General features: G+C 40.8%; 1 protein-coding gene and 1 long non-coding RNA gene across 3 annotated transcripts in view; one reads left to right on the top strand and one right to left on the bottom strand.

Annotated features, from left to right (window-relative positions):
- The window catches only part of LOC116916906 (transcriptional activator cubitus interruptus), a 38,392-nt gene extending 21,063 nt beyond the window's left edge, over positions 1 to 17,329 (bottom strand). Inside the window, 2 exon segments of the mRNA XM_032922210.2 lie at positions 13,730 to 13,946; positions 16,577 to 17,329. Coding sequence (XP_032778101.2) covers positions 13,730 to 13,745 — 16 coding nt within the window. The 5' untranslated portion in view covers positions 13,746 to 13,946; positions 16,577 to 17,329.
- LOC116916908 lies at positions 4,357 to 5,683 on the top strand. 2 transcript variants are annotated; one of them, XR_006643628.1, is made up of 3 exons: positions 4,371 to 4,707; positions 4,787 to 4,856; positions 4,923 to 5,683. It is a non-coding gene; the product is annotated as an uncharacterized LOC116916908 (long non-coding RNA). The 2 variants fall into 2 exon arrangements; XR_004390900.2 differs by having other exon boundaries at positions 4,357 to 4,707; positions 4,787 to 5,683.
- Positions 17,330 to 17,582: the final 253 nt, after the last annotated feature.

The raw sequence follows: 17,582 nt of genomic DNA, 5'->3' as shown, positions 1-17,582 counted from the left end.
GAGAAGAATTGGACATTCGAATCCGTTGTCAATACGGCCAACAACAAGGAAAATTTCGAATGGCGCTCATCTATTATACCCTTCTTCATTTTTTTTTTCCAATTCATCAAATGGCCAATAGAGAAATTTTATTATTATTTTTTTTAAAGGCAATACCTGCAATTTTTGCGGCGGGACCGGTTGGTGGAGTGGCAACAAACAAAATCACTCGCACGAAAATTCAAAAAAAAAAAGGAAACCACACAAAATCACTGCTGGAGAAGGAAAGACGGGCTGAACAATCTCTTCAATTTCACCAGATAATTGCGTTAATCAAACGCAATCGAAACAGAACCAAAAAAAAAACAAAAACAAAATGGGAAGTTGATCCGTCACAAGTAATCCAATCGTGTACGGTAAACAAGGTAGATTTATCAACAACAGTCTGCAATCACGATGGCCACCGCTGTCATTTGAATGCCAACAAAAACTCACATTGCCGCACACAGCACGAAAACAAAAATCGTTTAAGTCCCGAAAACGAAAAGTCAAATGTTTGTTCTTGTTCGACAATGAATGTCGGCGATTTTGAAATTGAAGCAAGAACAAAACAAAAAAAAGGCGGGCGACGCGAGAACGATACGATGTTCACCGTGTCACAGCGGAGTGGAGACTGGCGCGGCCACGCTCCGACTTCTCTCACGTTCTCCTACACACTACACCCTCCCTCCGCCATTCTCTATTGGAGGAGGAGGATAGCGGGTGGGCACAAATGCGTGAGGGTGGTAGATTCTTTTTTTTTTTTCTCCCTCTCTTTTGTCCCGCACTGGAACACACGTACAGCAAACGGCGGTGGTGGCGCAGGATAGAACAGGGGGGCCCCCAAGAAAAAGAGCGCTAGTGTGCCCCGAGGGCATGTGCCTCTAATTCGAGAGCTGCTGGCTGGGCAATGACAGGCCGGACTTCCCTTCGACTTACAACTCAACTTGGTGCGACTCTCTTTTTTCTTCCTCCTTCAAAACCTCCTCCTTATAACTCCCTCCCCCCCCCTTCTTTGCCTTTGCTGCTCCTCTACTCTTTTATATATTATTATACTTTGGTTTGGATTTCTCCTTCTTCTCCTTCTTCTTCGTCTTCTTTAACCTCTTCATTTCTTCGCTCATCTTCCTCCTCCGCCACACTGTGGAGTAGGATGTTTTTTTTTTTTCTTCTCTCTTTTACTGCTCAGTGGGAGTCCCGTCTCCACCCCCCTAGCACCCACCTTATTCCATCTTTTTTTTTCTTTTACTGCACTCGGCTCATTCTCTCCATCAGCTCCAGTCTTTTGTGTCTACATCTTCCTTTCCTCGTGTAGCTGCTCTCGTCCAAGAAGAAGACGAAGAAGTGGAAGAAGAAGAAGAAGAAGAAGAAGAAGAAGAAGAAGAAGAAGAAAAAAGGAAGGTCAGAATTCTCTTCGGCACCGATGAAACAACTCCGTGCTTTGGTGTGTACGCCAGAGGCGATACATTCCTCCACACAAACACATTCACTCACTCACACGAGACCTCTCTCTCCGACCGAGCACTACACGTCTACTTGTTGTACTATTTTCTACCTCCCCCCCCCCCCTTAAATATATATATTTTTTTAAAAAGGAAAATCTCATGGAACTTCAAATTTGTTAAGATCCAGATCATTATTGCCCTTTAAGAAAAACAATTTCTTCCGGCAAACGATCCAAATGACTCAATCTCCATATTTAGGCTTATTAGGGAAGCTGCTTCATTCGGCGCGAGCATTGACTCGTCTTGATTGCTCTTTGATGATTTAAAAACGATAGCCAACGTCTCTGCATTGTTGTCGGATGAATAATAACAACATCAAGCAACAATAAAGTTCAATGGGTATGAACAGCACCTGCGTTCATCTTACCGTAGTTCGTGCACGACATTGACGCACATTTTTACCTAGATCCTGTTTTTATATTAGCTTATGAGGATAGACGTCTGTTGTGACATGACAATGCACAAAATTTCCTTTTTTTCTTCTGTGCATAGATCAACCGGCGTGCAAAAGAAGAAAGTTGTGATTTTTTTTTTCAAGTCAGCGTCATCATCTTTTGTACCTTTTTCTTTTTTGAAATTCTTCTCTTTCCATCATTTCGGGCCTCTTCCTCTTTGGCCGAGTCAGCAAAGAGCAGCACGTGTGTACTGTGCGTATATACACACACACACACACACTCCCACTAAGAAGAATCATAGGTTGGAACGTGCCCGTCTAACGGCCAGCCAAAGTTTTTTGCTGCCATCCGGATGTTGTGCAAATTGTAACCGCATGTTATTACGACGCGAACGACGTCTACTGCAGCCATTCTAGCTAATTTGACATTCCATTTTTATGAAACAATAACGCCACAATCTTTTCAAAGGCGTCTTTGCAACACTCGTAAAACACTTTTTTTTTAACACAAAGTTAGTTTTTCTTTTCAAATGTCTCAATTTTCTACGGTTTAGATTTTTTTTTCAAAGATTTTACCGAATGATGGGATAAAATGATAACGACCCTCGGTATAGGAAACGTGGAATCGATGGATTGAGAGTTGAAAAATAACACGAGATCGATTGAAGACTATGAAACAAAAAAAAATTCAACTGGGAGATGTATGCGCACGTAGGGAGAAAGGAGGAACAAAACAAAAGTTAGAATAGTATGCAAGAAAGAAGGTATCACAGGAATGCCACGTAATGACAAGACAATCTGGCAGACGTCATCATACCCAGCACAGGTAAAAAAAAAATAATAATTTTTTTGTTCCAACAGAAAAGAAGCAAAGTAGGAATTCAAACATTGGGAGAAGAACGGGATAGACAGTTGTACATGAATTCAAATCGCAAGCGACGAGATATGATGTCCGATTTAACGGATTTCGTACAGCCACACAAAAAAGAAATGAGCCCATGACCCGAATTTTAATATTCGCAGTATACCGTCAAAAGAATAAACTCATCTGGGGCATATACGTAGATCTATTAGTTTCACGAACGTTCGTCCAAGATGGAACGATATACCTAGGAGCTGTTGGTGTGTGGTGAGCCCCCCCCCCCCCTTTTTTTTGACGATCGGCCATTACGAAGGCGGTGGATGGGAAATTGTGCGCAGCAAATTATGTAGAGCTATTTGCGTAGAGTCGTGTTGGCCAAATTTCACGCAAGAGATTTGCCCCGCATCTCTTACGTGTAGCAATTTGAATCCCGCCCACGGTGCGAGGCCAGTCGGTCGAGAAAAAGGGGACTGTTTAAGCCAAAACACGTTTCTGTTTTGTTTTGTTTTGTTGTTTTTTTTTTCGCAGAAAACGAACGACCTCATCATCTCGCTCCATCGTCGGTGAGGTTCCTTATCGTTAACATAAAAATCTTATATACAACGTCAATGCCTATGCGCACCTCCGGTTTAAACAACAAAATCTGGTTGGAGCTACGCGCGCGCTCTCAACTCGTTTCACTTTTAATGTAAGCGAATGGAAAAAGAGAGAGGGCCGCGCGCGCGTGCGCCATAAAATAAACGAAAACATAAGAATAGAATAGATATCTTGTACTAAGAAGAAAAGCCGAAAATATAATAAAAGGGGAAATATTTTAAAGGAGAACACAACGAAAAAACAAGACTAAATCATATCTGAAAAAAAAAAAAAGTCGTACCGTAGCGACTATATAGGTCCTTGCACTCGTGTTAGACCCAATCAGCAGCTGAAGAATAAATCATTTGGTTTCCCTGAAAGTCAAAAGAAGAGAAAACCTGAAGAGCATAGCCCTGAGGGGTGGCTCGTTCTTTTTGTTTTAATGAATTTCAAATGACGAAATGATGATGAAATTTTGGGATACGCAATCAAAAGAAAGAAAACACAAAGGAATGTTTTTTTTAACGACACTAATATCTATATAAGAGTTTTGAATCGTTTTGGATTTTCGTATTTGTCGATGCAAAGCGGATTGGGATGAGCGTTGTATATAATCTCCTCCTACCACTTTCTTGATCTCGGATCAATGGTAAACAGGACGTGGGATCATTCCAGCTCAACGACTTCATTAATCTATTGAACTTCAAAATTCTCAGCTCCAAAAAAAGAAAAGAAAAATGGGTCTTCAATATCTTTCTCTTGTTTATTCTTCTCTGCATTATATATCCCCTCGCTATGCTCGCATCTATTCTTCGAAAAATATCTTTTGTGAGTTTTTCTTATCCAAAAATGAGTCTTTGCTCATAGAAAAAGTTGGAAAAAGAACTTTAAGTTGTTTGATATATTTTTTTCCCCCCTTCTCCACCTTTTTTCTTATGAGAATCGAAGCAAAAAAAAAAAGAGAGATGTCTTGTCGAGTTAACGTTCACCTTGCTCGGCCTTGTGGCTCCGCTCGAGGGGAAGGCACGCAGAAGCAAAAGAAAAGAAGCTCCCACCTTTTGTTGCTGGTACACTTGCGCTAGTCCGTCTATTACTAGGCACATACGCACGTCAATAGTGTGTCTCTAAGGTTCGAGTGGGGCAGAAAAGAGGAAATTGTATGGGCAGAATTGTAGAAGCACCTGAAAGAGGAACACATTCACAAGTGGGATCCTATCTGTTGTCCATCACACTCGGCACCTATCATTAAAAATGAAATGGTGCGATCTTAGAAAACGTCTTCCAGCAAGTAGCTGCAGTCAGCCATCATCTTCTTTTTGATTTTTGAAGAAGAAAAAAAAAACCATTAAAACGTAAGTAGTTGATGCCATACAAACCTGGTCGGCAACCATTTTAAAAAAATATTCTTTTTGTTTTTCGATCGAAATTTAGGGCATTTTCGCTGTGTCGGGTCCCGATCGTAGACTTGTTGTGAAGGACGCGAGCGACAGCAGCAAAACACGTATTATCCTATTCTATTTCGTACAAGAACCTTCTCTCTTTTTTTCTTCCGTTCAATCCATAATAGGAGAGAAAGGACGTTCTAAACCAGTCCAGCAAGTGCTACATTTTATTTTTTTAAAATAACCTGATAAGCACTCGGGACAACAATAGCGCGACGAGGGTTGGCCAGCACAAGTTCATGCTTTTGTCACGAGCTCGCGATGAGCTGGGATTTCTTCATCTTGCGACATATTACGAACGGAAAGGAAAACCTTCTTTTTTTTAATCACTCAATTTAGTATTTGATTTTTTTAGGATTAAATGACTTGCAATCAAGTTGGTCTTCATCGGCTTTTGCTCGGCTCTGTCGCAACCATCTCACATTTTTTTGTGTGTAGTCACAAATGTTGCGTGTGTACTATTTTTGTCTATCTTAATGGGGTGTGTTGCTGCGGATGGGGAAAAAAAGAACGAGTCGATCGAGTTGAACCAGTTTTTCTCGTCGCGCGCGCACACACACACATCAGTTCTGATTTGTCCACTCGATAAACGCACGCAAACAAAAGAAACTCTTTCTCTCTGTCTCCCTGTCCAAGTTTTCGTTTCACAACCGAAAAGAAAAAACCTGAAGGAAAGGCAAACAGCGCCGATATGCCGCCAACATATCCCGGCTCCGTCGTGTCCACACACGCACAACAACACTGTCCTGAAATCACGATCAACTGCAAAAACAAAAAAAAAAAAAAAAAGTCCAAGGCAAAATAGCCATCTATGCCAATACAGTGAATTAAACAGTTTTTTTTTGTGTGTGATACATTGGCTGAATACACAAACAAAAGAAAGGCACCGCCACGATCCTGTCTCACCGCCATCTGTAATAATGCAGCTCCTTTTATACACGGACCAAATTATCTCAATCTGACATGAAACAGTTAAAACATAAAAAGGCCAAAAAGACGCACAATTGTGTGAAAAGACGAACAAAAAGACCATTCCTCATCGTTTCCAGATGGAGATAAATATTTTTTTTTTAAACAAAAAGTTCCTTTTATGGTTTTTTTTGGCGTTCCGACTCTGATTGCGTGGAGAGAAAGATCTTGAAAAATGCATTTCGATAAAGAACAAGGTGAAATAAAAAGGAAAATGAACGTTGCGATGGGGTACGGCCTCGGTGGTGGTGCGATAATGAGAGAAGACAAAGCACATCATCATGCGAAGGTAATTACACCACAGACAGGTAACAGCGATCCAATAAGTAGTCCATCACTTCACGAGACTGCCGTGTCCGCGTGTACCGAGACCATCTCTATTATTTCCCAGAACAACGGCAATTAGCTCCTATGGGGAGCGTTGCTGCCCAGCCGCTCTCTACAATCTGTGCCTTGGATGGCAGGAGCATTTTTATATTCTACGGCCGGCTGTTGTGGAGTTGCACAGCTTGGCGCAGCACAGCCTCCTTTTGAATGCAGACTATAGTCGGCAAGGTAAAACCAAACAACAACAACAACTAGTCAACAATTTGGAAATAGTGCAAAGCAATCGGCCGCCCCTTGTATAGTTTTCCGGGACGTGATGGCTCCATTATTCTTCAACCTCTTCGTAATGGTGATGATCATCATCAAATACGTGTATAGGGATTGTAACACGTCTTGTGTTCAAGTGGCCGATGACCGGCAGGCAAACAAAGGTAAATTGAACTTGGACTCGCATCAAGGTTTTTCATTACAAATGCTAGACATGCATAGTCTTTCTCTGTTAATCAACTCTTTCAACTAATGCGCTAAAATTATGCGTCCAGCAACAAATCACGCAAAATAGCGAACGAATAAAAAAATACGAGTTTTTGATTTCAATCTTTTCTAAGTAAATAAGGTAAGGTCGCAGGAGTAAACCAGACACTGGATAAACACATGGATATATTACCTACATATATCTGTCGTTGCTGTTCTGCATGCAGCCAATGGTGCGCATTTGACCAAGAAGTGGATCACGCATGCAAGAAGAGCTGCGCTAACAAGAGTTCTTTTAAAGAAAGCCAAAAATAAAAGTCGACATGTTCTTGTCGTTCGTTTGGCTAGAAGGAAATTCAAGACAAAACATTACAGAGATGAAAGCAGCTTCTTTTTGGGGGCCCTGAAATTCGAGATGAACAACTACCGCACCCGTCCTCAGATGAGGCCCTTCATCTTTCCTGGTTCTCGTCTTGTAATAAGTGGCCCCGTTTGGAACTGAAGCGAACAAAAAATGAACAAAAAAAAAATAAAAAATATTTTATTCCTCCATGTTGAATAGCACTTTGTTGCTCTACGTATGCTTTGCATATGCCACCGAGTTTTTTTGTTTAAGTCTCTCAAAGGCGGCATAGTCAAATGACATGAACCCCACCAAAAATAAAACAAAATTGTTCCAACATCTTGCGACCGTTTCTTCCCCTAAAAAACAAAACATGCCACACTTTGTGACCCATTTGGATTTTCTCTGTTTGTTATTGTTGTTGAGCTTTGATTGAGCTCGTTTGGCTTAGAGCTCTCCAAACATGCCAAACTCTGCGTCGGGTCCGACCAGTTCAGCAAAAGGTCACACGGTGTCGAACCGCATTTGGCATATCTGGGACGGTGAGGACGCAATCAAGAGCTACTTGTGCGTGTGTGTATATTTAAAAAAAGCTTAAACGAGAGGGGGGAACACACTGAGAAGGGAGACGACAAATCGACGGTGGCCAAAATCAGGGAAGAAAAATGTCCATAATGTTTTTTAAAGCGACATGTTTTGTTATTCGACCCTTCGTGCTGCGCGCTGCAACACGCATCCCAAACTAGTCCCCCTTCACAATTATGCGTCATTTTGTCGTCAGGAGACTTTCAAAAAAATAAAAAATAAAATTAAAACAAACAAAACAAACACGGGGAGAAATTCTGTCCGGGTTAGGTTAAAGCAGTTGATGAGCTTTTAAAGGAACCAGCTGACGATGGTTGTACTGCGTTAGTTTAAAAAGAAAAAGTTGTTGTCGGCAATACAGAGGGGTGAAGTAGAGAGGTGCAGACAAGATCATTAATCCATTGCCAAAGTGAGAAAGACTCTTGCTTTAAAAAATGGGGTGAGAAAAAAAGTTACATTCGAACATGAGGGTCTTGCAAAGAAATGTGTACAGACACAATGATTAAAAACGCTTGACTTACAAAAAAGGAAAACAATTAAAACAACAAAAGAAAAAAACAAAAACAAAAAGAGTTTTTCCGCATCTATACACTGAGAGCAATTTTCAAAATGGGAAATTATCCACTGACCGCTTGTTTCTCTGTGTTTTTTTTTAATTCCTTCCTTTCAATCCACCTCGGTACGCAGGAGTGGCGACACAAATTGATTGCTTCATGGTGGCGGTGGTAGCGTTTGTTATTCTCTTTCCAATTCACCAGTAAATAATTTAAAAAACAGCTCTACCTTTCTTCGAATAAAATATCTTCAACACACACACACAGAGAAGCATAACAACGTGATTTTTTCAAAAGCCGCACACAACAATCTTTCGAAATCCTATATTAGCTCCGTTTTGATAGAAAACCCAAAATTTCTAGAATAAAATGTAGAGACATTGTAACGTCGGAGAGAAAGCAGTTGTGCTCTCCAGTCTATTATCCATCAGAAGAGAAGGTCAGCGGGTCCCGCAACAGCAGATAGAAAAAGAGAGAGAAAATAGGAGTCGATGCGCCTCCCCACAGAGCGAGAACGCATAATACAAGCAGTGCCCGATTTGCATGCAAAGGTAGTGACCGCCAGGTATAGAAAATGATGCCGTCGCACTAACTGAAACTGAAGTCTGCCTTTTAGTCACCAGTAGGTTGTTGTATTGTTACGTAAAAATGCGCAAGCCATTGATTTTCATGCACAGCCAACTGATGATTTGTTCTTTGCTTTTTTTTTTTGTTTTTGTTGCACGTCGCATATCAATTTGTGTTGCAACGGAGGTTTTGATTATAGAAGATCCGTGTGTACACGTACTGTCCCTGCGGCTAAATTTTTATTTGTTTGACCAGTGGGCCAAATCAACAGGGTCGCTTGGCTCCGATTATCCATCACACACCGAATGCGCATTAAAAATAAACAAAACAAGAAGGGACGCGCACTTTTTCTAGGATGCTCCAGCGGTGGCCTCCAATTGCACCCGACAATGACTCAATCCTTATCCCATCCATCTCTTTCTCCTTATTATTTTGGCTTGCACCATCTTGTCTTTGCGCGGCACCCTCCAATCCCAGTTAAAACGAAAAAAAACAATAATAAACAAAAAACAAAATCTGAGAATCAAGTAGTTGCATCTCAATCGTCATGGAGATTTTGTTTTGTTTTAGGGAGCGGCCTCAGCGGTGGTGGCTCTATTAAAATCTGTGTGGCTGGAACAACTCAATTGCGACCGCGTTCTTCATCTTGCATAAACTTTTGTGACCATCCCCCAAAGTTCTCGACTGGAAAAATTTAACAAACAAAAAAAACATGCAAGTTATTTTCATGTTTTGTTTTTTTTTCCCCGTTTTCCTCTTCATCGGTGTCTTGCGCGTGTTGTCTTTCCCTCCTTCTTCTTGTTCTTGCATTTTCACGACTCGACTGAACATAAACTATAATAAATGAGCGCTGCTGTTGCTGGCCGCTCACTCGACAGAATAACCGAGCGTTGCCAACGGAGAGAAAAAGAAATGAAAAGAGAACAGGTTTTTTGGTTTTTGTTTTTTCGGACCGGACTTGAAAACTCCCTCCTTCTCTCTACCACCAACCTTTTTAATGAGAAAAAGATTTTTCTTTTTTGAAGAGAGAGAGAGAGAGAGCCAAGACGATGTGCTTGTTGTTGCCGCCGTTCTTGTTGCATTCTTCGGTGCGTTGGCATCGCGATGCGGACCTGAGCGGCGAGATCCTTTTTCTTTTCTATACACCCCGACCTCGCTATATTTCCTTCTGACGGTTGATGTCGTTATTCATAAAGTTCTTTTCCTTCTCCGCCACGTGCACTGTGTGTGTGTATATATATATATATAGATATAAACATAAATTTTCAAATATATATGGACTCCTCATTATTATCATCCGGAGGGGGTTACCATAGTTATAGTTTCTATTTAAAAAGAAAAAACAAAACAAAAAAGATGTGAGGAGGTCCCTTTTAAGACAAAAGCGGACAGGTGGATAAAGATGGCTGACCAACCAAACAGCGCAAGTCGAAGGAATTAAAACAAAAAAAAGGAGGGATGAAGAAGAGCCGCTCTCGCGCGTTCGCTTTAAATTGAAGGGAATGTGGTCGAGCAGCAGCAAGAGGATCCACTTAACAAACGCACATCTAACAGTGTATACACGAGACGCAATTTTTGCTTTTTTGCTTCCCCGTTCATGCGGCCGTTGAGAAGCGGATGCCTACATGGTGCAAACGAATACACGCGTACTGCGCCATTGCAAGGGAAAACAGGTAGGAGCCGATGGCGATGTTGTTCCATTTTTCCAGGATCCCGCTGTTCCGATTTACGAGCGCACTTCATCCAACGGCGACACGCAATTTTCTTCTACATCTCAAGTAGAGCCCTGATATACATACTCAATTATTTGTTGTTTATTGCATCATATTCAAGTTCCATCAAGCTGGAGAGACAGGTCATATTTATTACGACTGGCTTCCTACTTTTTCAACCGCTTTTTGTGTGTCTACTGAGACGTGTTTTGATTAACTCCCCCCCTCCCTCTTGAGAAGCAGAGAATGAAATTGTTAAGCAACAATGACGTCTTCTATACACGAGTGACGGCTCACATCGTCCATCACCTTCATCGACGACGACCTCATGCGTCTTTCGCTTTCGTTACACGCACATTTTGACCGAGCATTGTCTCTTTCTTATTTGAATCATTTTCGTTTTTTGGATTTTTTGTTTTGGTTTAAAGACAACTACCTTCTGTTTCGTCGCAATCTGCGTTTGTGTTTACGGGTGGGACGATGTCTTTTCACCGCTCCCCCCACCTGTGGCGACATGTAGAGGTGTGTACACCTTCTGCATCAATTTCGGAGAATCTCTCTGATGGATAGAGAAAAAAATATTAAAAAAAAAAACAAGCGCAAAATGAAAATTAGGGATCCGTCAAACACAAAATCTCCGAGTCAACGCATCGCGTCATCTGCCTTCTCCCCTCTTTCGGTTAAAATACGAAAGAAAAGTAGGTCGAAAAAAACAAAAAAACCGTCAGGTAGGAGGAGACGTCATGATGATGGCTTTTTTCTTTATAATCACCATCTTTTTTTTTTTCTGTCTCTTCTTATTTTCATCCTCCCCCACCCCTGAAGACAACCATCTTTTCAGATAGGGGGGGTTTCTTTTTCTTTCTAGTGTATATTTTTCTTATCATTTATGCGTCCATCATAGAATCAAGTGTCTTCTCGTCTGTCTGATGTCATCCGTCGTCGGCAATCAACTCTCGATCAAGAGCAACAACAACAACGAAAAAATGATTATTTTTGGTTCATATCATGCCGCTTAGCATGGAATGGGAGGAGGGCGCACACAACGACCCCACCGAGAAAACAAATGCCGAAAAACAAAAACATCTTTTGATTTTCTTTGCTGTGTCTATTACCGCCCCTCCCCATTGTACTTTTTGTTGTTCACCTTCCGATAGTTTTCTAAAAAAAAAAAAGAGATGCATCTGAAAGTGCCATCATCATCAAGAGATGAGTAACAACAACAACAAAGTTGTTTGATAGCGCTCGAGCTTAAATAGATGTGGGAATTGTCGGCGGGTCTTGTGCGAAACAGTATCGAATGATTCTTTGGTCCAGAATCATGCAAGCGAAATCAATGCCGGTAATTCCATTTGGCTGATTTGACGTATATTTCTTATATGTGGAGCAATTATTTAAAATACGCGCATCGACCATCGTTACATTTTTAAAAGGAGATTCACCGTAGAAAGAGACAGCCGTCTCTTCGAGTGACAGTTTGAAAGCAAAAGAGAAGCCGACTATATTTAATTTCCATTCTTCTTCTTTCGTTTGTCAAATGAATTCCATTGTGGCAAAAACATATATACGATCAGAGTTGTTATGGTATAGCAACAAACTAATGGGTGGGTAGCAATCTATCTTTTCATTCTTTTTTCTCTCTCGCTAACGTCTATAAGGCTGCAGAGGACAGAGCAAACAAAAGAAGAAAACAAAGACTATTTAGCATACACTCTCGGATGAAAACCGGTGGCTGGAAGAAAAAAACTGTGCGAAACAAGAAAAAAACAAACAGAAAGAGACACGGTTTTGTTATTATGCGACGAGGACAGTGCCATTGGCTTTCGTTGCTACGGCAACAGCATTTCAATTTGGCAGGTAAATCTGAAAACAGTGAAAGGGTAGCAACATCGTAGCTGAACAGCAATTTAAACCAAAAAGAGAGAGAGAAGGAAAAAAAGCTTTTTCTTTAGAGCGAGTGATTGTCACGCCAAATTTTGTGTCTGCGCTTCTGTGTATGTGTGAGCGACAGCTTATTTTCTATCGGCCACTTGACATTTTCGACGTGATTAGACCAGGTGCCACTGACAACAATTGCGAGAAAAGGATTGTGTCTTTGTGTCGGTAGCAAAAGAAACAGCACATCTAACCTACTGGTTGTAGACACACACACACAGAGACGCTCGTGATGCCGTTAGATGAGATCATGGCAGACAAAACACACGCACATGTACTCGATGGAAGCGAGACGAAAAGAGGAGGGCCCATTCATCAGTCATCGCCCTCAGCTCTTCATACAGTCGGTCGCGACCTGTTGAGCTTATGGCATCAACAATTCTTTTAAAAACTTTATTTTATGCAACAACAACAAAAAAGAAATACTAGACGCATGCGCAACAATTTGCAAAAGAAAAGAGAGGAAGACAATCGTGGGCACTGCGATTTAATTTATCTGGTGGTGTTCTAAGTCACGTCAAACAGGCCGGCTATACAAATGAAGCCGTCAGCACTTTTTCTTTTACGTTCTTGCAAATGGGAAGGATAACAAACTGCGCCAAACTGCGCCGAACTGCGCAAAGAGTGCATCGTTCATCATCAAAACTGATCAAAATCCTATCCCTTTTTCACGTTTAAAAAGGAGTTCTCTTCTCCTTGTAAGTTTGTTTTTTTAAACACCTCGCCATTTAAAAATGACGACTGGACGCTTAATCAACAGTTGACTTATTTCCAGAACCCATTATCTTCTCAACATTGTGCAGTGATTACGATGTCTAACATCATCTTATGTGTGCACTTACCATACACACTAGCATGTGACAAGCTCATGCGAGATCTTAGAAAAGAAAAAAGGTTCAAGGTGTGCGTACGTCAAGGTAACACGTCATTGTCTTCTACATCCAACAAGTTTTGTTTTAACCTTGAGAGATAGACAGGGGGGTTCTCTTCATTGTTCTCGGGTCTTCTTGGGGGTGTTATGTATAAATATGATAATGAAAGGGGTCTTGTGATGATGAACAACCTATAGATCAAAACAGACGAGTCGGTGAGACCATAGAGCATCGCGTATAAAGCCATTTCGAAAGAATTGTTAAAAGAAGGCAGCAATTGAGTCTATCGCGTGATGAGTATATAGCTAAGGGACTGTAACGATGGTTCACCGCATGTGTGAAAGTCATACAAAACAAAAGGCAACAAGTCGGTATATGGGGGTAGGACGTCGGCGGCAACACGGCCGCATCAACGAATCACGCAGCGCAACATCAACAGGCGCGCATCAATCAATCAGAAAAATAATATGCAGCACGAAAGAAACTTGCTGAACTTTTCTCTCGCATCCCTTAGAAATGCGCGTTGCGACAGAAACAAATCCGGCAATAAGATGTTTAGCAGAAAATATAGTCCATTAAAAATATGTGACTTACCTGCGTTGTGATCCATAATGAAGATCTGGCAGTGTGGCAGAAGACTTTGGCTTGATGAAATCAACGCTCTGCTGCTAGTTGCTCATGTCGGCATGGTATCCACCTCCTTTCCCGTATATATATATTCTCACGCGGCCAAGGTTGATGGGCCCCCAAACGTAATCCAAGATCTCTTCGGTTAATGCTGTATTTCTCTTTGCGCACGAACAGACGATACCTGCCCAGAAAAATTGAAGATGCACGAACAACAACAAAAAAAAGAGGATGAGACGTGTTTAAAAATTTTTTTTTTAAATCTGGGAATGGCTGTACATAGAGGAATAAAATTTTATTATAAAATGAATAAGAGAGAAAAATAAAAATTGAGCTGCTGTACGCAGTTGAACGCTACCCAGCAAATCTGTTCTGGGCCATTACGTATATTATACGCCACAGTCTATATGTAATAACCAATTGCATAAATGGTTTTCCTTTTTTTTTCTTTTTCTGTTTTTTTAAGTTTTGGACGCTCTATGGCTTAAGAAGAAATGAATTTGGCTTCCAAAAAAAGAAAAGTCGATAAGCTCTGCACCTTCGAGATTGTTGATCTTTATCGAAACACATTAAAGAGCCTTTATGGTTCCTTTCCTAATAGACTTCTGTACGTTTTTGCCCCTCTTCAATTCGATTCTTTCGTTTCTCCCCGCTAGCTTTTACTGTTTAAGGCTGGACTAGCACTCGTGTAAAATTGCAATGAAATCTTTCTTGTTCTTTCTTTATTGGCATTCGTAGCCGGATATGCTAAAAACATTTGTTAAGTCGTCAAAAGTTGTTGCTTTTATGAAATCTGCAAATGTGTCCGGCAAGGCCAAATTTTCTCTACAAGCCACGCCGGAAAAAAAAAATGTGGAAAATCAAAATTCAGAAATCAAAAACATATCGTCCGTATGTCCCTCCCACTTTCCTGTTGGCCGGCCTGATTTTTTGACACTGACAAGACCTTCATTTTCTCGCATCTTGAAACTTATTGGCATTCAGTTAGACATTCACCGCTGGTACGTTATTATTAAAACTACTTGTGAATACGTACTCTATATGCAGTACTTTGCATTTTTCTTTTCATATTTTAAGATCCCCCCCTTTGTGTTTAACCTCCTCCTCTTTTCCTTAATCCGGTGTGTTTTTTTTGGCAAGTAGAATGGAAGCGGAAGAGGCTAGTCAAGTCAGCAAAAGGACACACAAGTCTTTCTCACTATTTGATAAATGAACTGCCAAAAACGAGAAAGAAAAATAAAAGAACATTTGATATGTAGTCGGTTCAAGAGAAGAAAAGGGTTGTGCAAAAAATCAAATAAAAGTGAAGGGCGGAGCGCATAGTGGCACTCTTTTTTCTCCCGATCCATTCGGACTTTTCAAATGGCCTTAAGTCTTTCACCTTTTGTTCCTGAGTGGAATTAACCCCCTCCTCCACACAGACACACAATCAAAAAAGGCATTAAGCAAAAAGCCATTGAAGAAAAGTGGACTAGGTAAAAGAAAAAAAGTGCTACAGTGTCGTCGTTAATTAAGCAAATCTCAAGAAATAAGGAAAGGGATACTATGCGTATAATACCGTAATGTATATAAAGTAAATATAAGAAGAATAGGTGCGTCGATGGCTGATGTAGTACGCAACATTCCGCAGGTTGTAAAATATAAAAATGGGGGGGAAAAAAAACGGGAAAGAGAAAAGCCAAAAAAGAAAAAAAAAATATTAAAGAATGACACGAAAGAGACAACGGAAAGCTTTCGTCACTGCTATAAGAAAATTGCGGTTTTTCGTTGGGATGGGAGCGAATCGACGTGGCTCTGCACAGGTGGGAAGGAAAACGCCACCAAATACCACCCACTTGAGAAAAGAATTAAAAAAAACTAACAGTTGACCAACATTCTTTTTCTCTTCAACTAACCAGTTAATTTTTTTTTTATTATTTCTCTCTGCTAACTTGAAATCAAGTGCGTCACGACATTATTGGCTAGTATTCGTTATTTACCGCTAGATTGGTGCATTTTCTCCCATGACAATAGACAAGTACATAAAAAACAAAAAGTGCATAGAATCATTGTCTCTCTGTAAAACTACATACGTATTACTCGTTCCACCTAGATAACAACTCAAATTAGATTCACTCGAGCCTTTGGTTTCCTTTTCTCCAACAATTAGTATAAAAAGCGTGCATCTAAAAGGTAGAGCCGGAACAAGTGCCTATAGTTTTATTTCCGTTGACCAATTGGTGAAAGAAATGGCCATTGTCGTCACCGCATGGACAAACGAACGTTAAAGGTTTAGCCGGAAACAACTGCGGTATGGCCTTGTCACTTCATAATCATTTTGTTTCGTCGTGGTTTTTCCCCTTTTTTTTTTTTCAAAACCGACGTTCATGTATCTGTACAGAAGTTTTGCGGTCAACGTTATGACCGCATCAGCCCCCTGTTATCATATCCATAGGTACTATAGCGCCATTACGGACGAAAATATATATTAATTACGGCAGTTTTTTTTTAACAGGTGCTACGAGGGCGTCTTATAGTCGCAGCTGACGAGAGAGTGCAGACAAGCTGAAACAGAGAGGAAATTAAAGGTGGGAGGATCGTGTACCGTTAAAGGATAAATGATGGGACAACTCTATTGCGACGCCATTCAATTGAAACACTTAAAAAACAAAATTTAATTGCTTTCTTTGCAAACGCCCCTTGCAGATCAAATTATAGATTCGATGCTAGTGTATAAACAACACAAAACTCCATAGCATGCAATCAATTTGCCCAACAACTGAATGGCGATTAAGACTCTCGAGTAATAGGTGTTTTTGAAATGGATCAACTTACCACTGTCAACGCGGATGGTTTATATATCTCAGATGTGTCGTAATCCACCTGACGTGTCTGATGTTCACTAGCCTGTCCACACTTACACTTGATTTGTACGCACTGTGCATTCACCGAGGCAAACACGAATCCCAAAACAAAATCCTCTAATGCGCGAAATCAAGGCTTCATTTCAAATAGCTTGACAATAGTCGAGTGAGCCATTCTCGGCCGTAACACGATCAGGTTCCACACTTGTCGGGGCCAATAAGATTCGAATGACTGTACTACTAATCGAATCGTCGTTCTGATATGAGCTTTCTGGCGTTCAACGTGATTCGGGTGACACTTTGTGCGACGCTAGTGAACGCAGGGACATTACAAGTCGTTAAACGATTCGGCCAAGAACGAGACACGACGGATGTCAAATTGAAAACAAAAAAAGCGACAAATAAAAAAGGAGAGTGTCTGCTTTCGTTGAGGTCGAGTTCTCGGGACACGATCTGGGAGAACTTGAACGCGACGCAGACAAATAAATCAAGCAAAAAACGCGTCACTTTCGAAAACGAATGGAAACTTAAAAATCAAACGAATCGGATGTAAATGATTTTTCGAGATGTGAGTGCACAACGGCCGAATGGCGAAACGAGCAGACAGACGTAATCACGTTGGTTACCTTCTACTCGGCCCGACAGGGTAGAAAGGTTTGTTGTTTTCTTTCAGCAACGGCCCCCGTATAACATCCAACTGCGGCAGCGGCAGCAGCACCCAGCAGCTACAGTCGTGCTGGCTTGCCGATTAAAAAAAGGAGAAAAGAAATAAAATTAAAGGGGAAAAAAAAAAAAATAATAATAAAATAGCTGCAGTGGCGCAAAAATCCGACGTTGCCACTTGTTTTTTTTTTTCGTCTTTTTTTTTTTCTTACGTAAAAAACGGCACTCTTTCTTATTATTTTCCTTTTTTTTGTTACATGTTCATTTCTATTGACTCGTTTGTCTTCTTTCTTTTATTTTTTTTTTTCTACAGA

This window comes from Daphnia magna, linkage group LG2, assembly GCF_020631705.1.
Source record: "Daphnia magna isolate NIES linkage group LG2, ASM2063170v1.1, whole genome shotgun sequence".
Taxonomy (NCBI): domain Eukaryota; kingdom Metazoa; phylum Arthropoda; class Branchiopoda; order Diplostraca; family Daphniidae; genus Daphnia; species Daphnia magna.
This window is presented reverse-complemented; position numbering and strand designations above follow the sequence as displayed.